This window comes from Chenopodium quinoa, unplaced genomic scaffold, assembly GCF_001683475.1.
Source record: "Chenopodium quinoa cultivar QQ74 unplaced genomic scaffold, ASM168347v1, whole genome shotgun sequence".
NCBI classification, from domain to species: Eukaryota; Viridiplantae; Streptophyta; class Magnoliopsida; order Caryophyllales; family Amaranthaceae; genus Chenopodium; species Chenopodium quinoa.
The window spans coordinates 1,240,848-1,268,405 of NW_018742418.1; the positions used below are offsets into that span (position 1 = coordinate 1,240,848).

At 41.8% G+C, this 27,558-nt stretch overlaps 2 protein-coding genes across 2 annotated transcripts; both read right to left on the reverse strand.

The window, feature by feature from the left end:
* Nucleotides 1–318: 318 nt before the first annotated feature.
* On the reverse strand, nt 319–4,794 carry LOC110707688. Its single transcript, XM_021885720.1, has 4 exons — nt 4,640–4,794; nt 3,304–3,358; nt 1,315–1,635; nt 319–1,170 (listed from the first exon to the last, which is right to left on the reverse strand). Exons 1-4 carry the CDS (start codon nt 4,792–4,794, stop codon nt 940–942), a joined length of 762 nt encoding a protein of 253 aa, XP_021741412.1. The 3' UTR covers nt 319–939.
* Nucleotides 4,795–5,494: 700 nt separating this feature from the next.
* On the reverse strand, nt 5,495–7,909 carry LOC110708510 (probable xyloglucan endotransglucosylase/hydrolase protein 33). The gene is made up of 4 exons (XM_021886647.1): nt 7,173–7,909; nt 6,989–7,089; nt 6,672–6,880; nt 5,495–6,065 (listed from the first exon to the last, which is right to left on the reverse strand). The coding sequence occupies exons 1-4, from the start codon at nt 7,411–7,413 to the stop codon at nt 5,657–5,659; spliced, it is 960 nt and encodes a 319-aa protein (XP_021742339.1). The 5' UTR covers nt 7,414–7,909; the 3' UTR covers nt 5,495–5,656.
* Nucleotides 7,910–27,558: the final 19,649 nt, after the last annotated feature.

The window sequence follows — 27,558 nt, forward strand, 5'->3', positions numbered from 1 at the left end:
ACCTAATTAATTTGTTACATGAATAAATAACAATCTTGAAACTTTTATTAATTAAAAGTATATGATTCGGGCTTGTTCGAATCACTACTCCAGATAAAAGCCTATGTAAAAGTTGAAACGCACCAACCCAAATACAAGTGATCAAAAGCCAACAGCAAATACAAGAAACTTACAACTATAGTCTAGCAAATACAAATTATAAATACAAAGGTCAATCCAAGTAACGTAACTCATATATAAATACAAATTTCCTTCTCTTTTGAATCTTATATGCCCTGTATCATAATTAATTTGAGAAATGTGAACAGAAGAATCAAGTGATCAAAAGTTATTAATAAGTACTCAAAAGGATCAACTATGGAAGTATGTACACTGGACAAAAAGCTACCCATCAGATATGCAGCTTGGCATTAAACAACAAACATTTCAAATAACTGCATAGGTAGATGGGGTACCCAGATAGATAAGTACACTAGTAAGGTTCAACATTGAGCATTATCTCAGAAGCTGCAGTTGACAGGCTTAAAATTAAAAAGAATACTAGACATTAACAGACACGGCAACACAACCCATATAACAGCATATAGCAGCCAATAGCAAGGGGGCAGGAAAATCAGCTTCCAGCAGCCTACCAGAAATTAGAGTGGAAGCAGCAAACAGACTTTAATGTTTATAGTTTTTGACAAACTTTTCGATCCAAAGTTTGCGTAGTGGCAAGCTTTTTGTCAAAAATGCTTTTGCAAGCATTTCGCGCTCCACCAAGTGATCAAAAACAGCAACACGCACCCCTTCTTCAATGTCCTCCATCTTCATAATTTCGTCACAAAGCTTCTCCACATCAAGTTGATTGTTTGGAAAATTTTTGAGAGCACTAACCACTTCTTGAAGTTGTGCTGAAATGTGTTCCATTTCCGATCCTTCGTCAGTTCGAGACCTCTTTCAATGTGGCCTTGAGCCCGACGAGGTACCACTATCAGCCTTACTCTCAGCCTTGGAAGGCACACTATCAATAGTCATACTTGGTTGTCCACTTTCCATTGAAGCATCAACATCGATGTCGGAAAATGTCTTGGAGAAGTTCCCCCGTGCTAAATCTTTACCCACTACTATAGCCATCTCCTCATACATATCAATTTTTCTATTAAAAAACTTTTCATATTTTGGATATTCCTGCAAAAATAAAACGTTATTAGGGTCATCTAATCCAGAACACCTACACTACACACTGCACTCACCACAGCACACACACACAAGCAAGAAGCAGCACACCACCATCACAAACATGTTTAGAAAAGGTGTATAAAACAACACTACCTTAACATAAGTAGCATATGCTGTGGGAGATGTTGTCACCATCTTCAAGTTATCGTTCCATCCAAACCCGTAGCTGTTTCGGACTGTTGATATAGCCACCCATGCATTCCTCACAGTTTTCATATGATTCTCCACATGTTCTGAGGTGCAATTGGTTTGAAACTTCTCAGAGATAATCTTTGCAGCAGCCACAAAAGAACTTGTTCGAAAAGTATTGTTAGGCCGGTTTCCCTTTTTAACTTCTTCGGCTAAAAAGTTGAGTAACTCCTTTGACATGTCCTTTGACCAGCGAAAGTTGGCCTTTTTCTCTTCGTTTTTAACCTGGAAAAATCACTTTAGCATTAGAATCTGGAAAAAAAAACAAAATAATAATCGTGCATGCTATAAAACGCATCTGGAAAACCTGCCCTGTTGAAAAAGTAAACTCCAGATATAATATTAGGTATCAAGCAATTTCCACATTTCCACCAGAACAACATATAAACTTTAAATATGAAGAATCTGTAACAAACATGGCATATGATTGATCCTACAAAGGAGAGAATGAAAAGACAACATAAGAAAAATGTGTTATAGAATATAAAATACATAATTAATGAACTAATTATCTAAAGATGCATATGCTAAGCCCATCAAATTCGAGCCTTCTTGTATACAGTCCACATCGCTGTTGCAATGGCATTTCTCTTCCTTTCAATTTGTTGGTTTTCTTGTCGTTGTATCCCTTGAGTACGTGCTTCGCCCATGTGTTGTAAATCTTGTGATGTCATCTCTACTTCAACTTCTCTTGTAATTGGGTCATTTGGGTCAACACCTCTAAGGTAGTTATGTAACACACAACATGCTAGAACTACATCTACTTGGGTTTCATACGGCCAAAATGGCTCAGCATCCAAGACACGAAATCTCTTCTTTAATACTCCAAATGACCTCTCCACAACCATTCTTAGTGAGGAGTGTCGAAGATTAAATAATTCACGTTCATTCTCGGGTGGATTGTTGGTATACTCTTTCAAGTGGTAGCGAGTACGCCTATATGGAGGCATGAATCCTTTACGCTCACCATACCCCGCATCAGCAAGGTAATACTTTCCTACAATTTAAAGAGATTTTTCGTAGTTACTAACTTATAACCAATGCATAAAAGAAACCAGACAAAAAAATAATCTTAAAGTACCTTTAGGAACCTTAAATCCCCTTTTGAGCGCATCTTGTAAGACCTTTGAGTCATGAGCAGAACCCTCCCAACCAGCCAGCACATATGTAAATTTCATATCAAAATCAACAGCACCTAGCATATTTTGGGTTGTCCCACCCTTTCTACCACGAAATCGACCTTGCATTTCAATTGGGACAGATGCACGTATATGTGTCCCATCTATAGCTCCTATGAAATCCTCAAACCAAGGAAAAAACCTAGGGTTGTTTTGAATTTCAGATGGAAGAGGAGAGGCTTGTGGTTTGACAAAATCTGGGTACAATTTAAGGATGGCTTTAAGAACAACATGAAAGTAATGATGTATGGTCCAAATTGATCGAAAAAATCTTCCCCCTGCTACCCTAAATCTTACATTATGCCCTAAAATGTATAAAAATATCATTACTTGTTCTTTAACACCTATTCGAATATTTTCTTTCAAAAGTCCTCTTTCAACTAGAATATTACACAAATTCAAAAATGCTTGAGGCCTTATACGAATCTGACCCAAACAATGAGTATCACCACAATACAAAACACTATTAATAATCTCCGACCTTAGACTATCTCTATTAATATAGGGTTGCCTAATTATCCTTAGCCTTCTTGTTTTAGACCTACGCTCGTTAAGAAAAGCAAGAGAACAAGCAATAATAGCAGCCACAGCGCCAATAACAATGCCTTTAGTATCATTAGCCATCTACATCAATTCCATCAAAAAAAAAAAAACAAAATGTTAAGCATACTTATATGTATATTAATTCGATAGTGGTTTTTGGGCAAAGTTATACCTTAGATGATTTTTGGGTAGACAATCCACGCTCCGGTTCCATAACTAATACCAATCTGAAAAAAGAAAATTATGATGATTGATGGTATTATCAAAGTAATCAATCTAACTCAACGGCAACAACACACTTACAACAACAATTAACAAAACAACAAAACAATTATCCCCATAAGACCTTCATTAAGCTAGATATCGATACAAAACAACACTGACCAATGGAGGAACAATAGAACAATACTAGATATTGATACATTAAGCTAAGGCCATGTATTCACAGTCTCATTTTTCAAAACTATTAATCACTTTAGCTTGATTATAAAGAACCAATAAATCAATTTTCACTAGCACTACAAACATATACTGCCAGAAGACTCAAAAATCAGATAGCAGACTGTTTTTGCCCTTTTTGTTAAAGTTTAAGTATCTGTCCATGACCCTTACCTCAATATATGGGTTTTGAGGGAGATAAATTCATAACGTAAAATCCAAAGAATAATAGATGGACCAGTTTAAGTGAAAAAAGTACTCCATATCTCTCACAAAAGCAGACATTTGGATATATTATTATGAGTACTTTATATCTCTCACAAAAAGTAAACTGAAAATTGTAGCACTTGATTTATTGGGAGCACAAGCGAAACTCTGTCTCTACCTACATTAGTATCTATTGCACCAATATACCAAATAGAATACAAGTATATAACGATAAGCTAAATATACTACTCGTATATGCTCATTTTATAATACTTGAAAGAAACTAACACTAGCGCCACATATATTCTCTACTAAACAGCATGAGATATGCAAACGACAACAATACGGCATCAACTACAATTCATCACAATAATAGGTAGCAATAAAATTCAGGCATAAGCTATCAACTATTGTAAACAAACCACAACAACATACATCAATTTACCATAAAAAGACTAGTCAACAAACAATACAATCCCCTGGCCAACAACACTTTGGTTGCTAGAAACTAACCAATCAATCATCCAACAACAACACCAATAATATCGATCATCAAATAGTCACATTCATACACAGAAGCTTCATCACATTACATTGTAAGCAGCCAAAAACAGAAGTCCAGCAATTAATTTTATGTGCAAACCCTAATTCCCAAATCAATAGCAAAAAATCAACCAAATTCCAGAATTCTTCATTATTACTTCACTTGTTCTTTAATAGAGAAGAATATTAACAAACCCTAATTAATCACAAACCTAACCTTAGGCATTTGAATCAAATAAACCAGTTGAATCCAATAAACCAGTCGAATCCAATAAAGAAGCAAACAATCAAAGAAAGGAAACAGAATAATTGGAAATTACCTTGTGAGAGCAGATCTTGAGGATGAGCAGTGAGCTTGAGGAGGAGCAAGCTCGAATGAGAGCAGCGAGCAACGATGGAAAAGAGGAATCCCTTGATTTTTTTGGGAAAATATTTGGGCCTCAATGGAAAAGTATTTTCTGGACCTATTTTCCATTTATGGGCCGATCCAAAACAAACAATAGAAAATAGGAAAACTATTTTCAGGGAAAGGGTTTTCCCTTGAAACAAACACAGCCTTAATATACATTGACAAACATAAATACTCTTTATAAAAGCAGAGTAAATAATACTTGTATAGTTGTATGTAGTATATTTGTACTTTTGTAGAGCTTTATAATAGGCTAAAGCTGCATATCTAGGTGATATAGATGTGCCCATATATTCATTTGGATTTTGAACCAACTTTGTAAACCCACCAATAACTTTATTTCTTTTCATAAACATCAATTTTTGTAAATCACTTTTATAAAATATAATCTTTATGATTATAAAATAGTCAACTAAGAGAACATCGCAATTTCGTCCAAGCCCAAAATGCCCCATAAAAAGGATTTCAGGAATCAGAAGTATTTTGTGATCCAGCTCATGAGATTTCTGCTCATCTTTTAGTTCAATGTTTATAGCTGTCTATGATTTAGACATTATTATGTACAAGTTGGATTTTAAGCAAAATTAAATACATGCAAAAGACAAACTTAACTTTTTATTTATTTTTTATATACAGTATATTTTACTAATTATAGAATTTTATTTTATGTTGGATCACAGTAGTTTATTTTAATGCATTAATTAATTAATTGTGTTGGGTAAACTTTACTACTAGAATCTATGTTAAATGACAACAAAAGAATCACAAAACTTAAACAAATCGTTACACTTTAATTTCTGATATTATGATTTTGGTACAATTTTCAATTCCTCAGGTACTAATTACATATTCAATCTTGTAAAAAATATATATATAAAAGTTACAAAAAATGTATATATAAAAAATAAATTAATTAATTGAATCCTAGTTATTTTGTGGTGCATTCCGGTGGTAGGACTTTGTACCTACGTTTGTCTTTACAATAAGAGTAGATCATTTGCTTGCTTCTTGCCCATTGTAGTCCTTTGTTTTGTTGATTTGATAACTTAACAAAATCTTGGCCCTCAAGAGGGTCCAAACTTGATGGGCTACTACTCTTAGAACATGATTTACCCGAAAGATCTTTCGGGTCATAAACGCAACCGGCCATCTCCATCCCCCCTAATGAAGCGGTAAATGGGGCGTACTTATAGTTAACCGGGTATTTTCCTCCATGGGTTGCCCAAGGTGATGCATCCCATATTGTGGCATAAACCGCCATAGGTTTTGATGGATAGGATGAAGACGTCGCTGGAGTTTTTTGTACTTCCCTAACCGGTATATTGTCCACTAGAAACCTGCATTTCGAAAAAAAATAAACTTGCTATTAATATTACAACTAAGTTAGTAGACATCCTTTAAAGTAATTTTATTAAGATAATTTTTCTATGAATACCTCATTTAGCCTATATTTGGTGTCATTATGGTTTGATTTCTTCTAGTAGTATGTTGCTAGGCATTTAAGGTTTGGGTAGGGAAGTTTGTGTCTAGTTGTTATGGGCAACTTGAAGTGATACAACTCATAGTGTTTGAGTATGAGGTCCACAATTTATATCTTACCTATAAACCATTTTGTTCCAAACATAAACATGTTACAATTTTATTTTCATAATAAAATAATATGTTTCACTCTTATTGAGATGCATGTATAAACCTTCTTAAGTTGAGTTACAAAATTCAAATAAATTTATCAACCCAGCCCCAAGTTTTGTCACACTTTTATTTATTAAAACCTGAAGTGCGTTAATATATAATGTAACTATTTAATCATACTACTTTATTAAAAAAAAAAATATTAGCAAGGATTGGTTTTATCGAGTTGTCATGTTACACCATAATAATTAATGTACAAAAAAATGACATGATTTTAGGTATAGTATAAGCTTATGTTGGCATCTACTTACACGATATGATGACTATTCCATATGATGCTGTATTCATGAAACTGTGTAGTTGGATCAAACCATAGGCGAAATTTCTCTTCTCTCCCTGTTTTTACACTTCCATTTCCATACATATTTGTTTGCAAAACCCAATTCCTGCTTTTTTGATGCCCAAGTAACTCGAAATCGATCTCATCGTGGTTGTGTGGAAAAATATCTGCATTCGACATCTGGGGCCGAGGAAAAAAAATCATTCAATTAGTCTCGCGGCTATTTATAAATAACTAAAATATCTTATGCAACCGTTGTATATTCTACATGCGTGTTAAAGGACTTACATAGAAGGCGACAACAACTCCAGAGGTGAAACCAGGGGGAAGTTTGATAGCAGCACTAAAGAACCCATAATTGTAATGATTCTTAGAACCAAAACCTGAACCTGTATGTTTTGATCATGTTAGATTATTACAAAATTACATTAATAAATTACAAAAAATTAGATTAAAAAAAAATAAAATTTACCAGTTTTTTTGTCAAGAGAAATCTTAGCAAAAGAACCATTGCCATAAATTTGAGCATTAGAGTCTCCAAACATTTGGGAGTAGTCCCGGTCGAAGGAAAGATGAGGGAAGAGGCTAGTTAATCGAGTCGAGCTCGGCGGCACACTTTGAGCGTTAATGCCATGGTTTGATAAGCTTAGTAGTATGAACGTATAAAAGATTATGGCTTGTAAATGGAGGATCTTGCTAAGCAAGTATGCCATATTTTTTTTTATACTATAGTTTGTGTAATGTCATAAATAAAAACAGAGGATTGTGGTGTTGGACAAATGAAGGGTGGTGTATTTATATTTGATATTAGAGGCTGCTGAATGCTGACTGGAGTTGCTGAGTTGGTGCAAGCTGGAATTTTCTGTATTTCTTTTGAGGTTCCTCTTGATAAAAATTATACGAAGTATTGTGTCATTGTTTTTATTGGATGTAGTTCTAGGTATTTGTACAAACCTAACTCTGTTCTAGCGTTCTAGGTGTTTGAAACAAAGTCGAAATGGGTGAAAGGTAAATTTGATCGATTCTGATGGTAATAAGGGATAAAATTTATTCGGTTTTTTTTTTTTTCAGATTTGATGTTGTTTGTATATAGAAAGACTATTTTCTTATTTTCTGTCGATATATAAAATTGTAAAGTATGTGAATTAAAATTTGAAATATTCTTTTCTAATTTATTGTCGATCTTTTAAAGTATGTGAAAATTCACATAATTGTTATATAGACTATGTATATATAGTTTTAGTTATTGATATTATCATTTTTTGTTATAGGTGATTTGTTACTCGCTCACCTTGAATTGGCATGGCCAACACTTGTCCAAGGGTGTTTCAAGCTTATGTCTTACTCTAACTTGATCGAGTCTTGGTGTTTGTTACAGACAATTTAGAATCGTGATGATACCTTCTTATTAACCGTAATATAAATTTAAACACACACTTATGGACCTACAATTAGACGTTCACACTAAACCTACATTGGTAATAGTGTAACTCTAAGGTTATTTATGTAATTGTGTAACATTACCATTATATATATATATGAGTGACAGGCTCCCTACTTAGGTAGAGCCTCTATCAATTATTCACATGGTATCAGAATCAAGTTGCTAATTGGAGAGAACCTCTATCTATTATTCACAACTGGTCATGAACCAAATGTAACTCGACCATGTGTAGACTAGACCTAACCAAAGGAAATTTGGTAGCTTTTGACCTAGCTCGGCCTGGCACAACACTAATGCCGACGTAGTTGGTATATTGAGTTTATGTTCAACAAATGTCATTGCTTCAATCCGTTTATAAACATAGCATTTTGTATTACACTTAAATAGACTAAGGGATAAAACTAAGACTAATGCATTGTATAATCAAGCAAGTGGGGTTATATAGTGTATCGAGTATGTTTGGCTTGAGAACAAAGTGTGGGACATGTAGAAGATGTAGCCATGTAAGACAATCAATGCTGCTATTAGCTGTAATTTTCTATGGGTTCTGCCAAGAGCAAGTATAAATAATACAAGTACAAACTAAACTACAATTGTAATTTTTATTATTTTAATACAGTAAGTAGGATTCTATTCGACCAAAAAGTGTCGTATTTCAGAAAACAAAACAAAATAAATCAGTTTTAATGGTTAAGTTTTTGGGATTGAAAGTGCGTAGAAAAAATAAGTGAATCTCCAACACCATGAATAATAACATATAATAAGAGTCAAATCAGTTATTTGAGCTTATTTAAGTCATCACAAGCTGAAATCCTACCATCACCCTACTCACATGGTCTACTTGTTACGTATAATAATACACTCCGGATTTTGGTTAGAGTTTAAGACCCCATAAAATTTTTAGTCCAGATTAATACATTCTTAAATCTAAGTCTCTAAGTCACACATATAATAAAAGTTACTTTAAGGACATTGACAAACGATGAAGTTTGAGTGTGAACATATAAAATGGAGAACTACAACTAGTTACCAATGTCAAATTTGTGAATTTAATTTGCTTGACCTTAAAATTCAAACAGAAGAAAAATGGGAGGGTTTTTTTTATGACCTCAAAAATAAAATAAAAAAAAAGTTTAATTTGAAAGTAGGTCGTGCCAAACTTGAGTAGACTTGAAACGTCTAACATTGCCAACCGTGTGAAAATACAGGGTGCATGCATGATGCATATATTCACCTGTAAAGCTTTGCTTTCAATCTTTACGGTTTTTATGAGTCCTCCTGTTTTTGTACTACTAGCACTCCATATTTAATTGAAGTAGGTTCTTGTCATGTTTGTCTAATACACTTGTGAAGCTTTTCTGACTTTTCTAACTTGAATTTTTTTTGAAATACCCTTTAACTTATCCAATTATATAGAAAACTTCTTATGACATTATCTATAGTATCGGAAGAAATTGAAGTGCAACAATCATATAAGGAGTATATTATAAGTGAAAATATCAACCAAAATGTTAATTAAGTAGTACTTCGTATATTGCTTTGACAGTTGATGTATGTTTATTAATTACTATGTAATAATGTATAGTTATATAAAAAATAAAAAATAAAAATTAAATTTAATTTCTTATCTAACACGTAGTCCTGCATAGCTTCTAAAGTCTTATTGAATATTCATTTAAGAGGCATTGTGTGAGAATATGCGTTAAACTAGTTTGTTGATATGATAAAACGCAATGAGTCTTATTTATTGCACAATCAATATCACATTTTGGGCGATAAGTCACAATTAGATTTTGTCAACAAGTCTTACATTATGGATCTATCTCAAATTTCAGGCAATGAATATCATATATTGGACACCGAGTGTCAAGTGCTCAAGTCTTGAGCAACACATCTCATATTGCGAGCAACTAGTCTAAATCTTAAATAATGAGTAATGAGTTTCATATTTTGGTTAACGAGTCTGAAGAAATTTTAAAATTTTCACATTAAACACAAGGTAACCCCATCTCACCCAATCTTTACCTATTAATCTCTTATTTGAGTAATGATTTAACTACTCATATCTAACATAGCAACTAGCAACCACTTTGGTCGAAAAGCTAAAACCATGTTAGGTTGCATTTCAAATCATTGACATCAGGGGAAAGTATACGGCACTAATATATTGAGTCCACTAGGACTCTAATAACACGGCGTTGGCATTAAATTGTGTTTAGATGGTATTATAAGAAGATTTTTAAATAAATTGAAACAAGATAAACTAAAGCCGATAATTGCTTGCAATTTTATGAGCTCTCTCAGCTTGATCCTGATCCACTTACTTATCACAACACACATTTAAAAAAGAAAATGAGCAAATTAGCAATGAGTCGCCAATTATGTTGCTTAGTCTTTATCAGTTGGATTATTGTTGCAATTATCCCAAGATAAACGTCCTCAGCTATAATTGTTAATATACTTACAAATTCTATTGATGGAAAAAAGAACAGTTTTAGAATACCTACACAAGTAGGAAATTAAGAATGAAAGATGTTAAGCTAACACAACAAATATTGCAAAATGTGGTCCAATTGAGATGAGGGAGAATTTAAGAAGGCTAGTGTTTCGGGGTTTTCTGATGTCCTGCGGGAGAGTTACAATTCCGAGACTGGAACCGGACGCATGTACCTGCAAAACAACGGAGACTCCTGGTGGTGGGAGCTCCGCCTCCAACGGTCAAGTTAGTACTTGATTAAGGAGTAATTAATGCGGAAATTAAAGTGATTGGGTCTCTCTAGGTGAGAGTGTTTAATGTAGGTAATCTGCTTTTTTAGCGTGATCAGCCTGTTATTCATGTAATCTCCCTTAATGAGGATTAAGGGAGGTATTTATAACCTTGGGAAACGTGCTAATCCTAGGTTTAGGTTAACCTAGGGCTGATTGGGCTTCCCTCGGAAGTTGGGCCTGGTGGCCGGTTTCTCCATTAGGCATGGAGTATGCCACGTGTCATGACATAATAGGTCCAAGGTGGACAAATAAGCGGGTGCCACATGGCAAGCCTTGACAGTTTCAACTGAGGGACACTTGGCAGGACCTGATTGGCCCACGAGGCGCATTCCGATTGGTGGGAGCAAAATCCCCTAATCATTTGCCCCTCAAATGATGGCACGTGACTGATCACGTGTTACCTGTGACAGGTGTCGCACTGTAACAGGCGACAACCTGCTACAGGTGTCACTCGGCGAAAGGCCGAGAGATTCTCCCGCCCAAATTATGAATTCTGGAAGTGACCCTTCGCCTTCTCACTTCGCCTATATATAAGGGAGTGTTGACTTCAGTCATTTTCACACTTGAGAACTTTGTGAGAGAACATTCGGACCCCTGAACTTGCTCTGACATTTTGGACTCTTTCTGCCTACCGCCTGCTCTGACAAGCCGACTGCAAAGGATTTTCAGAACTTCATCAACCGTCACTCGTTCAGGTAACCGTCGGTTCTCTTACTCTTAATTTTCTCTTTATTCTTTTTTGAAATGGCACCACGGAAGCACACGACACGACCTAGGTTAGTGATCAGCCGGTCACCGGGGACGGCTGAATCTAGGACTAGGAGTGTCGCCTGCCCTTTTCTGGACCCATCTTTTCCCTTTATACAAAGTCCGACTGTATCTGTGTCTATGCAGAGCATGATGGCCAGAACAAAAAAGACTGCCAGGATCTCAAATTCAGACGGCTCCTCCCACAGGGTGCCGATTAGTGAAACATCTGACCAGGCGCCAGATGTGGAAGTGAAACAAAGCGGCTTGAAAGCCGACTGTTCTGAGGGAGGAATCAAAGTGACCCCTTCCCATTTCACAGTTGACAATTCTTCATTCTCTCCTGCTCCTTTTAAAGGAGAGGAGGCGGGCCCCTCCGGGAGAGGGGAGGAGTCGTCCTCTTCGGACTCGTCAGAGGACGATTCCGAGTCTAGCTCTTCTGGCCATGCTTCTCTGGACACAGAAGAGAAAAACAGTCGCCTGCAAGAGGCGAGGCTTTCTCACGCAGTTGAGAAGGGGGACGATTGGGCGGAGCCATCCGCCTCTTACCGAGAGCAAAATACCCCCTACTACTGCACGGTACCTCGGGGCCGGATCACAGCCATGCAAGAGAAAGTGGAGAGCTTTATCGCAAACCACACAATGGGACCCGACTTTTTAGTGTTTGTGCCGGATCCAGAAGACACAGTCGTCTGGCCGGCTGGTACCAGTTATGATAGCGCCTGCTTTGGCTGCTACAAGGCGGCCATCAAGGCTGGGCTGCGCTTCCCACTAAATCCGGCTGTTCAGCGGATCTTGGATGGGTATGAGTTGGGGTTATGGCAGTTAGCCCCGAACTCCTGGGTCAACGTACTCGGCTATGTGGCCGGGTGCGAACTGCACGAGGTGGAGCCGAGCTTCGAGGCTTTCGCCCACATGAACTACCTCAGCCGGACCCCTAAGGCAGGGGGTACCGGCTGGTATCAATTGACGAGCCACAGAGGCTACCTCATGACGAGAGGTAAAGCAAACAAATGGAAGGACTGGCGGAGCACCTTCCTCATCATTGAGAGTTCAGACACAGAGCTGAACAAGCGCTTCAACAGGTGGAACAGGAATCCGCCCCTTCTTGCAGGCGGCCGCAGCATGCCGCCTGTTCCCCCCAAGGCTAAGAAAGAGATCCAATAGATCTCTACTGTGACAACAATGGAGCTATTGCTCAGGCCAGAGAGCCAAGAGAGCACCAGAAGGTCAAACATGTCCAAAGGCGATTTCACATAATAAGGGAATGGAAATCCGAAGGTGAAATCAGAATTTGTAAGATCGGGACGGATGACAATGTGGCCGATCCTTTGACTAAACCTCTGCCTCAAGTGAAGCACAACAAGCACGTCAAGACAATGAGAATCAAGCACGTTGGAGATTGGCTTTGAATTCCCTATACATATGTTTTAATTAAACTAGATGTCTTAATGTAAAACACTATGTTAAAACCATTCATTTTTGGAGTAATCAATTTTATGTAAAATTAATATTCACTCCATTGCTATTTAATTATGGTTTAGAATTAAATAATGAGTCCATTCAATTTATGAGAATATTCAAAATAGGGTATCAAGACCTTGTCTTGGATAAAGAAACACCTGTTAAGTGAACATTGAATATTTAAATCGAAAATTATCCCTAATCGAGGTCATTTAACTGATGGATGATCAATGATGTAGTATGATTTACAACACCATTTCTTGTGCTGCAAGGACATAGTAGTCATGAATCATTTGCACAGGTGCTAGTTTGGAACTACACCAAATCGACCTATGAGAGTACTTTAAGAGATTTAAAATCGTCATAAGTACATTTCTCATTATAACTATCGGAACCTGTTTCCTCAACCATGAGTATTGTAAAGTTATCTTGTTTGAGTACTAGTCTCTTTGATGTTGCCAAACGTCTGCCGTAACTGGGGATTATAACGGCAACACTCGGGAGATTAGGTCCTCTTAGTAAGGGAGGCTTATAGTACAAAACTGGGAATGTTCCCCTATTAACAATAGGGAATATGTCTTTGTTGTTTACAAGGCCGCTCGAAGAGCGAGACTGTGAAAATGCATGGTCGTGCTCAGATGGATTTTAGAAATCATCTGCTTGTTGACAGTCGAACTCGGAGATTGAGAAACACTTCTGAACGTAATAAGGATGACGAAGATTCTTACCTTATAGTTCATGAAGAGACATTAAGCGACATAGGAAATGGGCTATACACTATATGCACACTTGTATGGAAGGACAAGTGGGAGATTGAAAGGAATGGTGTCCTTCCAACAAGTGTATTATTCTGATAGAGGGTTCAGAATTAACAAGAAACTAATTCTTCAGTGAGATCAAGTGATCGGAATGCCTGGGTGGAGGCCGCTTCCGATCAGTAATATTAGTGAACAATTAATATTACAGCTTTATCTTGACTGAACCCTTCGGGTCGAACCCAAACGAACTGTCGATCCGAACCGACGAATCAATCCGAAGGATTTGATGAGTCATTAGAGTATTACGAACACAAATGTCGAATATCGAGCGTAAAGCGTCGAGACCGAGCGTCGCAAAATCAACAAGCAACAAGTTCGAGCGAAGCCGTAGCATCACATTTGTTTCGGGGTTTTCTGATGTCCTGCGGGAGAGTTACAATTCCGAGACTGGAACCGGACGCCTGTACCTGCAAAATAACGGAGACTCCTGAGAGCTCCGCCTCCAACGGTCAAGTTAGTACCTGATTAAGGAGTAATCAATACAGAAAATAAAGTAATCAGATCTCTCTAGGTGAGAGTGCTTAGTGTCGGTAATCTGCCTTGTTAGCGAGATTAGCCGGGTGTTAATAAGTCTGTTCTTCTCTGCTTGATCTCTTAATTATTCGGTCCCCTGATTAATGAGGATTAATCGAGTATTTATAGCCTTGGGAAGCGTGCAGCTCTCTAGGTTTAAGGTAAACCTAGGGCTGATCGGGCCTCTAGACTGAATTGGGCCTTGATGGCCGGTTGTCCCACTTGGCATGGGTGGACACGTGGCGTGTCTTAAGTGGTCCGTGGAGGACGTATCTGTGACTGACACGTGGCAAGCTCCTGTTGGCCTTCGTGAAGGACACGTGGCGGAACCTGGTTGGTCCACTTGTCAGACGGTGATTGGTGGATAAAAATCCCCTAATCATTTGCCCCTCACAGGTGGCACGCGACTGGTCACGTGTCGCCTGTGACAGGTGTCGCACGGTGACAGGCGACGGCCCGTTACAGGTGTCACCTTGCAGACGGCCGAGAGATTTTCCCGCCCAAATTTGAATTCGGAAGCGACCCTTCGCCTTCTCATTTTGCCTATAAAAGGAAGTGCTGACTTCGGTCATTTTCACATTTGAGAACTTTTGCGAGAACATTCGGACCCCTGAACTTGCTCTGACATTTCGGACTTTTTCTGCCTACCGCCTGTTCTGACAAGCCGACTGACCCGAACTTTCAGGACTTCATCAACCGTCATCCGTTCAGGTAACTCAGTTCTCTTACTCTTAATTTTCTTTTTATTTTTTGAAATGGCACCATGGAAGCACACGACACGCCCTAAGTTAGTGATCAGCCGGTCACCGGGGACGGCTGAATCTAGGACTAGGAGTGCCGCCTGCCCTTTTCTGGACCCATCTTTGCCCTTTATACAAAGTCCGACTGAATCTGTGTCTATGCAGAACGTGATGGCCAGAACAAAAAAGACTGCTATGATATCAAACTCAGACGGCTCCTCCCAAAGGGTGCTCCTTAGCGAAACATCTGACCAGGCGCCAGATGTAGAACGAGGCGACTGTCAAGCTGACAGTTCTGAGAGAGGGACCAAGGTGTTCCCTTCTCATCTAACCGTGGACATGTCTAATTTTCCTTCTGCTCCTTCTAAGGGAGAGGAGGCGGGCCCCTCTAGGAGAGGGGAGGAGTCGTCCTCTTCGGACTCGTCAGGGGACGAGTCTGATTCCAGCTCTTCTGACCATAGTTCTTCTGGCTCAGAAGAGAAACATAGCCGCCTACAAGAGGCGAGAAGTTCCCATGCAGTGGAGAAGGGGGATAATTGGGCAGAGCCGTCCGCCTCTTACAGAGAGGAGAACGCCCCCTACTACTGCAGGGTGCCCCGGGGCCGGATCGCAACCATGCGAGACAACGTGGCGAGCTTTATTGCTAACCACAAAATGGGCTCAGAGTATTTACTGTTTGTGCCGGATCCAGAAGATACTGTCGTCTGGCCGGCTGGTACCAGCTATGGTGACGGCTGCTTTGGCTGCTATGTGGCGGCCATCAAAGCTGGACTGCGCTTCCCATTACATCCGGCTGTTCAGCGGATTTTAGATGGGTATGATCTGGGGTTATGGCAGTTAGCCCCCAACTCTTGGGTTAACGTACTCGGCTATGTGGCCGGGTGCGAACTGAACGGGGTGGAGCCAAGTTTTGAGGCTTTCGCCCACATGAACTATCTCAGCCGGACCCCTAAGTCGGGAGGTACCGGCTGGTATCAATTAACAAGCCATAGGGGTTACCTCATGACGAGAGGTAAGGCAAACAAATGGAAGGATTGGCGGAACACCTTCCTTATTATCGAGAGTTCAGACACGGAGCTGAACAAACGTTTTAACAAGTGGAACAGGGATCCGCCTCTTCTCGCAGGCGGTCGCAGCATGCCGCCTGTTCCCCCAAAGGCTAAAAAAGAGATCCTAGACAAAGGACTCTTCAAAGTAGAGACTAGGGTGAACTCTACTTCAGGGGTACGAGAGCAAGTACCCCTAAACTGCGTCCCGAACTTCAAGTGGCTCTATGATGAGTACTTCTTGGCCGCCTGTGGCCTCGGCAGTCGGTGCTCTAGAGGTAGCCGGCCTGACGAATACTCTGTTTTTTCACGCCTTGTTTACTTGGGATTTTTACTAACTTTGCTGTTTATTTCTTTCAGCCGACGCCATGAGTAAAATAACAGCATCTAAGACTGCGGCGGCCATGCTGCGGGTCTCGCTAATGAAGCAGTCGTATGCCGACTCCCCCAGCAAGGAGGCACCCTTGGTAAGCTTTGAAAACTCTTCTCCTTTTAGTTGTATTATGCATATACTAACTCTTTTTTGTTTTCAGTCTGGTACTCCAAGGGCTTCTTCCTCGCAACAGCCGGACCCCAAGGCCCGGAGGACGACTGTTGCAAGCTCTCCTGGGTCTTCCAGGAAAACAGTGGCGGCCGAGAAGCAGCCGGCCACTTCTTCAAAAACCCAAGCGGGGCCGCCTAGATGTATGGACCCTTACTTGTAAAAAACTCACCCTTGCTTCCTTCTTGATTAAGTCTAACTTGTTTTATCCTTTTACTTAATGCAGCCGGCTCCCAGGGTCTAGACTTGGTTGAGGTAGCCAAGTCTATGGTTAAAGTAGTTCCTCCCTCTGACAGGGAGACGGTCAAGGGTGCCGGCACCCTTGACCTCGATGGAATTTCAGGGATCCTAGCTGAGGTATACTTAGCACCTTTTTGAGCTTTTGAGTTCCAGGACGCCTGTTAACTCTTTTGATTGGAAACTGACGCCTGTTTTTCTTTGTACTTAGGCCCTGCTCCGAGTCAACAGCCTTCGCAAGCCGATTGATCGGAAAAAACAAAGAGGTAAAGGCCGCAAAGGCTATGGCCGCCTCCAGCTGTGATAAGGCAATGTTTCAAATTGCCCAAAATGAAGTACTGACCATTGATCTTCTTTATTATCAGGCGCAGGCGACCGCCGCTGTTCGGGCTCAGCTAGAGGCGGCCCAAAAGAAGGTTGACGAGCTGGAGGGGACCGTCACCAAACTTAAAGCCGAGCTGAAGCCCCTTCGCCAGAAAATGCACTCTTACGAAGCCATGGAGAAATCTTTGGCTAACGTAAAAGAACGCCTGGTGAACCAGGAGAAGAGTCTTACCCAAGAGCTCTCGGACAAGGCCGAGCAAGAGAAACAAGAGCTCGTCCGGGAGATGGTGGAAGACTCCGCCCAAATCCAACGCATGACCTGGGAACGACTGTTCCCCAGTGCCGACTTTGCCTCATGGGAAAGAACGTACCGCCAGTGTTCGGAAATATATAATCAACAGATCCTGGCGGCTGCTGAAGAAGAGGCGATGGACGTTGCGTTGGAGGAGGAAGAGCCGGTTGTGGCGCTTGTGCCACTTGGGGGTAAGGCATCAAAAGATGATGCAGCTAAGGCCGAGTCCAGCAAGAAGAGTGCTGACCAGGCGGCTGCTGCTGATACTGAACTGCCCCCTTCTTAAGCTTTAAGTATATTTTTTTTCTTTTCACGGCCTGCGTGCCGTTTGCTTTGTAATTACCCGGCCAGGGGGCCGGGGTTTTGAATATTCTGCTGGTCTTTTATGGCCGGCTCATTTTAATCAAAGTTTTTGTTTTTGTTCAAACTTGTCTAAGTATTTGAAATTTGCTCACTTGACCGACTGTTGTGTATGGCCGAACGTTAAGACAGGTATAAGTAGTAAGTATGCCGCCTATGCCCCTGGACGACTGGTTGTCTGTTTCCAGGATAGATGATCAGTCGGCCATTTAATCAATCGGTATTCGAACTCTTTATTCAATTTGACCAAGTAAATAGAATTACCTAGTAGCCAAGGAATTTAAGTAGGAAAACAAGCGGCGGGTACCGGTTGTTTCCCTTTATTGCCAATGTTGGCTTTTAACTCGTTATTTGTTAACCTAGCAAGAGTATTGGTTGAGAGCCTTTGTTTATTAAAAACAAGTGGACGACTCATACCTTTTAGGCTTCATACTAAGTTTGAGTGACTATTAAGTTAACATAGGAGTTACTTAGTCTTTGTCACAATCTTTATTAAGTAGTAGAGGTATCAGGCGGCGTAGGCCGGCTAGACCCCTTGATTCACCAATGTTTGTTGGCTATTAACTCAATAGGTTATCCAGTAGGAATAAGGGTTCAAGTGCCCTTGTTTGTTTAAAACAGGCGGACGACCCAAACTTTTTAGGTTCCATACCAAATTTAAAGGAGTGACTATGAGTTAACTTTTGGAGTTACTCAGTCGCCGTCACTTTTGTTTGAGAAGTAGAGGTACCAGGCGGCGTAGGCCGGCTAGACCCCTTGATTCGCCAATGTTTGTTGGCTATTAACTCAATAGGTACCCCCTGCATTTATCCCAAGTAATACAGGCGGTTATCTGACTCAGATGTCAACTGCTACCATTGGTTTGGTTAGTGATAGAGTTATCTTTGTCTCAAAAACGGCTACGTGGTTGCCCTTGGGGACAGTCGTATAGGTGCCGTGTAATTAGTTTATAGAACAATGTTCCACCCAAAAGGGAGCTGCTCTCTGCGACGAATTTCATCCGGAGGGATGCCGTCGGACGCCTGCTATGATGTTGGGACAGGTCGAATTAGTTTTGTAGTTTTGATCAGGTGGCTTGGCGCCTGGTCTGATCATTCGGCCGGTGGCCTTGGTAAGTTCTTGGTGAACGTAGGTGCTAAGTAAAAGAAGGGTAGCCGCCTGTTAGGTACAGGATCGGCCAGGCCCTAATCTTTTTAGCTAAGTATTGTGAGTAAAATACTCGATGGAGAGTAGCCGACTGTAAAGGAACAGACGGCATGCCCCTCTAAAGATAGTGAAACTCAATGGAGAGTAGCCGACTGTAAAGGTACAGACGGCATGCCCCTCGTAATACAATATTGAATAGTAAGTGCAAACTTTATTAAGTAGCTCTTTACTTTACATCATTCAGAAGAAATATTTTTTAAGGTTATCTACATTCCAGGTTCGAGGCAACGGTTGTCCGTCTGGTGTTTCCAGACGGTAGGTACCGTCCCTGACTTCCGCATAGATTCGGTAGGGTCCTTCCCAGTTGGGAGTTAGTTTTCCAGACTCATTGGCCCTACCAACTGCTTCCATTTTTCTAAGTACAAAGTCCCCTACTTTGAGTGGACGCCTGTGTACTTTCTTGTTGTATGATCTAGTCATTCTTAGGCGGTAGATCTCATGGCGCAAAACAGCATTGCCCCTCTTTTCAGGAAGTGAGTCTAATGCCAGGCGCATGGCTTCCCAGTTTGCCTCTTCGTCATATAGCATTACTCGAAGAGTCGGCTCGTAGTGTTCTATTGGAAGAACAGCTTCTGCACCATAAGTTAGGAGGAAGGGAGTTTCTCCAGTCGCCCCTTTTTCAGTCGTCCTAATGGCCCAAAGAACATGTGGTAGTTCATCTGCCCATAGGCCGCCTGCTCGTTCAATCTTTTTCTTGAGACCGTCTGAGATGATTTTATTAAAGGCTTCTACCTGGCCGTTTGCTTGTGGACGGCCGACAGATGCAAAGTAATGTGCAATTCCTTGGTCTCCCAACCAGCTTTTGAGAACAGGCGTCTCAAATTGGGGACCATTATCAAAAACCATAGACATGGGAACCCCGAACCGAGTGATGACGTTTTTCCAAATGAATGAAATTACATCTTTCGTCTTGATTCCCTTTACAGCCTCCGCCTCTACCCATTTAGTGAAGTAGTCAACGGCAACAAGTATATACCTTCTGCCGCCTGTAGCAGGCGTATATGGACCCAGAATGTCCATGCCCCACTTAGCAAACGGTAGTGGGCTGTGAATGGTAGTAAGGTCAGTAGCCGGACGGTGAATTAATTTGCCAAACCTTTGGCACTTGTCACATTTTTTCACCATCTCCATTGCATCTGCTTCCAGAGTAGGCCAAAAGTAGCCCTGCCGCCTTGCCCTTTGAGCAAGCATCCTACCACCTATATGGGAAGCACAGAGACCAGAGTGAAGATCATCTAGTATCTCTCGTCCCTTTTCAGGAGTAACACACTTTAAGAAGGGTTGAAGGTGCCCCCTCTTGTGAAGTTCTCCCTGTATAATTTCAAAACAGGAGGCTCGTTTTTTCAGTGCTGCCGCCTGTTGAGGATCATCCGGCAGTGTACCGTTTGTCAGATATGCCCTGATTGAATCCATCCAGGTTGAGCTTCTGTCTAGAATTCCAATAGGATTTTCCTCGATGCTTCTCTTCTCCATTACTTCCCAAAACACAGTTCGAGGAGTATCGGAGGAGGCGGATGATGCTAATTTCGAAAGTGCATCTGCCTGGTTGTTTTCTGATCTCGGCACTTGGATCAGATGGAAATCCTCAAGGGAGCCGACTGCTTGTCGGACCGCCTGTAAATACTTGATCATGGCCGGATGTGTCGCTTCGTATTCGCCATTGTACTGACTCACTATCAGTTGTGAATCAGAACAGGCGTCTATTTTCATTGCCCCTGCCGCCTTACACATGCGGATCCCGGCTAGTAAAGCTTCATATTCTGCCTCATTGTTTGAAGCCTGGAAACTAAAGCGTAGAGCATACTCGAACCTGTCGCCCTCTGGAGATTGACATACGACGCCTGCTCCACAACCGTTTGAAGTAGAGCTTCCGTCCACATATACCTTCCAGACTTGGTCTGGAACTTGAAAGTCAGGAGGACGAGTCATCTCTACAATAAAGTCAGCAAAGGCTTGCCCCTTCACTGCTTTTCTAGGCTCGAAAGTAACTTCGAGACTCTGCATTTCTATGGCCCATTTGATCATTCGTCCGGAGGACTCCATGGTGGTAAGGGGCCGCTTGATCGGTTGGTCGGTATACACGACGACTGCATGTGCCAGAAAGTAGGGCTTCAATTTTTTAACAGCCATGAAGAGTGCAAGACCAAATTTCTCCACTAGGGGATACCTCAACTCGGCATTTTTTAGTACGTGACTGACAAAGTAGACCGGGAGTTGACAGCCGTCCCTTTCAGCAAGGAGTACCGCGCTTAACGCATGATCAGAGACGGCCAGGTACATGTACAGATTTTCTTTGGGCAAAGGGCTGACCAGCCTCGGCAAGGAATGCAAGTGAACCTTTAATTTCTGGAAGGCGGCCTCAGCATCCGGCCCCCATTCAAACCTTGCCTTTTTCTTAATTGCCTGGAAAAAGTATAGGCATTTGTCGCCTGATCGGCTTAGAAATCTTCCCAAGGCCGCCAGACAACCTGTTAACTTCTGAACCTCTCGAACGGTACGAGGCGACTGCATGTCAATGACCGCCTGTACCTTCTCGGGGTTCGCCTCTATTCCCCTCTGGTTGATAAGGAATCCGAGAAATTTCCCAGACTCAACTCCAAATACACATTTCTTGGGATTGAGCATGACATGGTGCCGCCTGAGTGTGGCGAAAGTTTCTCGGAGGTCCGTCAGATGATCTTTCTGAAGTTTAGTCTTGACAATCATATCATCAATGTATGCCTCGACGTTTCTCCCAATCTGATCAAAGAACACCGTGTTTATCATTCGTTGGAAGGTAGCCGGGGCATTCTTAAGACCAAACGGCATGACCGTGTAACAGTATAATCCCTGATCAGTGACGAAGGCCGTCTTCTCCTGATCTTTCTTCCATAAAGGAATTTGATGAAAACCAGAATAGGCGTCCATAAAACTCATCAAGGCATGGCCGGCTGTTGAGTCGACCAGGTTATCAATTTTAGGCAGAGGGTAACTGTCTTTGGGGCACGCCTTGTTCAAGTCTGTGTAGTCTACACACATTCGCCAGGTGCCATTCGGCTTTTTAACAAGTACCACATTTGCAACCCAATCTGGGAAGTAACATTGCCGAATGAACCCTGCATCAAGTAATTTTTTGACTTCGGCGGCTGCCGCCTGACCTCTTTCTTCACCATGGTTCCGTTTCTTTTGTCGTACCGGCTTCTTTTTCGGATCCACAGCGAGTTTGTGTACTGCCAGATCAGGACTAATGCCTGGCATTTCATGGACTTCAAATGCAAAGATGTCCTTGTATTCTTTCAACAGGTTGTGAAAGTCGTCACCAAGGTTTCTCAGAGCAGTCGTCCCTACCTTGACTGTTCGGTCAGGATGGGAGTCGTCTAATATCAGGTCCGCATGTTCACCAGCCGGCTGAGGGCGGAACTCATCCGGCCGGTCCTCTTCCAATGATTGCTATTTTCTTGCTTTTCTTGCGGACTCAGTCTGGAGTGCCTTTCTCTTTTTGTCGCCTGTTTCTTGAACAGGCGCACTTTCCTTGACATTGTCAAGGTCTGTTTTTTCTCCACTTGACCCAGTGGCCATAACAGTGGGCTTGACATCCGAGAGATAACACTCTCGGGCCATCCTCTGATCTCCCCTAAGGGAGCCGACTGTTCCATTGTCCCTTTCAAACTTAAGCAGCATAAGTGACGGGATTATAACAGCCTTGGAATTATTCAGGGTTGGTCGACCCAGAATCATGTTGTAGGCAGAGAGTTCCTCTACCACTAGGAACCGGACTACCATGTGTCGTCCTTCCCCTTTTTCGCCCAGGCGGATGGGTAGATCTACTCGTCCCAGTGGGTGGACGACTCCTCCCCCAAACCCTATTAAAGGGTGGGAGGCCGGATGTATGCAGTCCGTCTGATATTTCAGTTTTGATAGACATTTGCTGCTGATGAGATCTGAAGAGCTCCCGGTATCTATGAGGATTCGACCAACTCTCTGGTTGGCCACTTTACATTCAATAACGAGAGGGTCGTCATGCAGCCCCCTTATTCCTCCTAGATCCTCTTCAGTGATGACAATCTCAGGAAATGTATATTTGGACAGTCGTTCTTGGTGAACGGAATTTACATCTAACCGCCTTATATTATCTTTGTTGCCCCGAATAGTGGGGCCACCTCCTGAGAAGCCGCCTGCAATGGTGTAGACGACTGCATCATCTGTATCAGAACTGTCGGCCTGCTGATTCTTTTTGGCCGACTGCTTTTTTGAGGAAGTGTTTCCCGCAGATTTCTTGACATAAGTGTCAAGATCACCTTGATCAGCCAAGCGGTCTAGGTACCGCATGAGACTGATGCAGTCATTGGTGTGATGACCAATGTCATCATGATAAGCACAGATTTTGTCTTGGTTCCGGTTGCTCGCAGAACCCTTCATGGGGAGCGGCTTCTCAATTGAGAGCCGTCCCTTTATTTCTTTTAGGATAAACTGGTTATCCTTGTTAAACACATATTTTGGGGAATATGGTTTGAATTCTTTTTTCTTTTTCTGGGCCGGCTGTTTAGAGGAATCAGCCGCCCAGACCCCTTTTCTTTTTTCATCTTTGTTGGACGACTGTTTCTGTCGTCCCTCTCTATTGTCGAACCTCTTCCCGTCCGATTGTTTCATCGTACACAGATCAGTCGCCTGTATATAGGCTTCTGCTTCAATCAAGGCCTCTTGAAGAGTCGCCACCCTTTTTCGAACTAAATCAAATTTGAAGGTAGACCCGTCTTTGAGACCTCTAAAAAAGTCAGTATAAGCTACCTCATCCGGTAACCCTTGAATCTGTATTCTCATCAGGTTGAACCGCCTGATGTAGGAACGAAGCCCCTCCTTTTCACCCTGCTGAATTGTTCCCAAATCAAGGGTTGTTTTCTTCGCAGGGATGTTCATAGCGAAGTTGGAGGTAAATAAGTAAGCAAGCGTCCTGAAGCTGTTTACACAACCAGTCGGCAGGTTGCCGAACCATTGCTGTGCAATTCCCTTGAGAGTCGCTGGGAAACACTTGCACCAAGTGGGATCATCCAACCCTTGAAGGTACATCAGGTTGGTGAATGCCATCAGATGGTCTTCTGGGTTAGTAGTGCCGTCATAGGCGCCTACTAGAATATTTTTTACTTTGGCCGGCTGAGCGGCTTCAGTAATTTCCTTGGAGAAGGCCGTCGGCTGTTCACCAAGTCTAAGCAGCCGTAGCTGCCAGTCCATAGGTTGGACGTTTTTTGCTGCAGGTCCACCAAATGGAGGTGGCTGCATAAAATACTGTTGTTGCGGCACAAATGGTAAGTTTGGTACCGCCTGGGCACTATGAAAGCCGGACTGACGGGAGGTGCCGCCTGACTGACTCTCATGGTACGACTGAGTTGGCCTCATAGAGGCATTTCGCAAACTGTCCTGAAAATTTGAAGTAGAAGCCGACTCTGATAATCGGTCACTCTTCTTCTGCTCTAGCAGGTGCCGAGCATCTGTGAACGTTTGCTTTGACCCGTCCGCCTGAATATGACGAACCGGTTTCCTATTTCCCGTAGGATAACGGAGTTTTGTGAAATCAAGAGCAGACGGCTCCCGCTTCTTAGATTTAGGGTGGGGAGTCGCCTCTCGCCCTTGAACTGGCTTCCTCTTCAGTGAAGTGGAAGGTTTTTTGGCCGACTGCTCTTTGACTGAAGCAGGCGGTTTTTTGTTGATCAACTCTTGGATCTCTCCCTTGAAATCCCTCATAAAGGTCATGAGTTCGTTCCTTGTGATGGGAGCAGACCCATCAGTCGGCTGTTGCCGAGCAAGCGGTGCGCCTGCTGGCTCGCTTCCTGTCTGAAGATACTCCCGTTCCCTCATTTCAGTATGACGGGTACGTCGGGCCCTTAGGGTCCCGTCTGGAGCTGTATGAGTTTCAACTTCAAATTCACTTTCGGTATCATGGTCCGAATGAACTTGAGGGTCGTCTAGGGGACGCCTCTCTTCTGGAATCGGTACAGACTTGGATGCCATCTCTGAAGTACTCTCCCCACAGACGGCGCCAAATGTTTCGGGGTTTTCTGATGTCCTGCGGGAGAGTTACAATTCCGAGACTGGAACCGGACGCCTGTACCTGCAAAATAACGGAGACTCCTGAGAGCTCCGCCTCCAACGGTCAAGTTAGTACCTGATTAAGGAGTAATCAATACAGAAAATAAAGTAATCAGATCTCTCTAGGTGAGAGTGCTTAGTGTCGGTAATCTGCCTTGTTAGCGAGATTAGCCGGGTGTTAATAAGTCTGTTCTTCTCTGCTTGATCTCTTAATTATTCGGTCCCCTGATTAATGAGGATTAATCGAGTATTTATAGCCTTGGGAAGCGTGCAGCTCTCTAGGTTTAAGGTAAACCTAGGGCTGATCGGGCCTCTAGACTGAATTGGGCCTTGATGGCCGGTTGTCCCACTTGGCATGGGTGGACACGTGGCGTGTCTTAAGTGGTCCGTGGAGGACGTATCTGTGACTGACACGTGGCAAGCTCCTGTTGGCCTTCGTGAAGGACACGTGGCGGAACCTGGTTGGTCCACTTGTCAGACGGTGATTGGTGGATAAAAATCCCCTAATCAACATTGCTTACCCATGTGGTTGCTAGGCTAGCTCGAGCTAGCACGCACCTCACATTGCTAGGCCCAAGCCTAGCATGCCATGCGTGCTAGGCGCTAGTGCCCAGCTGCTATCGCAAGGTTAGGCCTTGCTAGCACTGGCGAGAAGCATGCCTAGCTTGCTAGGCGCTTGCGTGTGGCAGCATAGCACAACGCTACGCACCAGCCAACAAGCACGCTAGGCTGTGCGTGCGTGCATGTGCCTAGGCCCAGAGCTAGCAGCCCTGCAACGCACAACACTACGCACCAACTAGCAGCACGCTGGGCTATGCGTATGTGCATATGTCTTCGCATGGCAGCACCCAGCAGCAGCGAGCTAGGGCCTCGCCCAGCAGCAACAGCATGCGTGGCTCGCTAGCAGCACCCATACGCCGGGGCTTGCTGTGCTGGCTGGCTGCCAACCTGCCAAGTCCTTGAGGCCGGTTGTGAGATGTGGGGACCAAGGCTTGGAGCCAACCTTTGGGGAGCAAGGCAATGGTCCCCCCCTTGGTGATGGTCCTCACCTAACCACTAATCCTCCATGTGCCACTTGTTGATTGTGGATTGCATTATCTTTTAATTTATTTTTGATTAAAATAAATTAGTTGGAAATGCAAACTATCCCACATTGATCATGAATGGGAGTGCAAGTTGCATTTCTCTATAAATACCCCATGATTGGGCATTTGGAAATCAACTTGAGTGGAACTCAAAAAGGCATATCTAATTATTGAGAAAACCTTTAAGTTCGTAAAACTCTAGTTTTATCTTTGGTCAAGTCTCGACTAACCCTCGAGACGAAGACCGTTCGGGTCGAATCGTGGGTACGAGCCGTTGGAGACCGTCACGCTTGTGAGGCTTTTAGCTTAGATGTAAGAGCTCGGTTTACGAGCGAAGCACACTTCAAGGGTATAACTTCTTTCTCCCTTCTCTTAATTATTGTTTAATTATGTTTATGCATGCTTTATTGCTTTAATTATTGGCGCGGGTCTTGGGGGTTTCTATTCCGCGTAGAGACGGTCTCTACGAAACCCAACAATGTTCAATTCAGCTTATTTAAGAAAATATTTGCTATTTTCGAATTAGATGAGATCAGTACATTACTATTACTATATATATATATATATATATATATATATATATATATATATATATATATATTATATATTTCTCATTTGATAATTATAAGAATTATTGTACAAAAAAGTCAAAAAAACGTCCATTAGCAAGATCCTAATTACATAAGAGTATAAAAATAAGCAAAAATTAATTTAGGGTATATACTATAGTATTAGAATTTGATACTCTTCAGTTCTCCAGTCATTTTTGGATTCGTTCTCCAAATCTATTAAATCATTAAACTTATGTTTAGTTCACCTAATCTGCTTTTTTTGTAAATATGATATGATCCGATCTGGTATATGATTTTTAAAATTGAGTAAAATTTGACGTTTTTTGTACAATAATCCTTATAATTATCAAATGAGAAATATATTAAATGGATCTTGCTAACGGACCCTGGGGCGTTAGATAAGCCTTTAAAATAGTTCATAAAATGGTACGGAGTATTAATATGGGAATGCATGCCTAAATTACGCGTCGATCGGAGTAATTAATGTTTATTTCAAGTTAATATTTCTATTTTAAGCTATCTTATCCAATGCCTATTCGTTAGCTTTTGCCATATAATTTTAACGAGTATATAGCATCTACGAGGTATATCATATTATATTCGATTTGTTATATTATGTTATGGCCGTAATTACAAT

Bases quoted from the DNA above. Each gene is read 5' to 3' on its own strand.
- LOC110707688 (XM_021885720.1), bottom strand. From the start codon at position 4,794: ATGGAAAATAGGTCCAGAAAATACTTTTCCATTGAGGCCCAAATATTT. The intron at 3,359-4,639 runs GTAATTTCCAAT...TTCTTTTTTCAG, and splicing joins TCAAGATCTGCTCTCACAAG to ATTGGTATTAGTTATGGAAC. The intron at 1,171-1,314 runs GTAGTGTTGTTT...TTATTTTTGCAG, and splicing joins CATATGCTACTTATGTTAAG to GAATATCCAAAATATGAAAA.
- LOC110708510 (XM_021886647.1), bottom strand. From the start codon at position 7,413: ATGGCATACTTGCTTAGCAAGATCCTCCATTTACAAGCCATAATCTTT. The intron at 7,090-7,172 runs GTAAATTTTATT...CAAAACATACAG, and splicing joins TTCTCTTGACAAAAAAACTG to GTTCAGGTTTTGGTTCTAAG. The intron at 6,881-6,988 runs GTAAGTCCTTTA...CCTCGGCCCCAG, and splicing joins GAGTTGTTGTCGCCTTCTAT to ATGTCGAATGCAGATATTTT.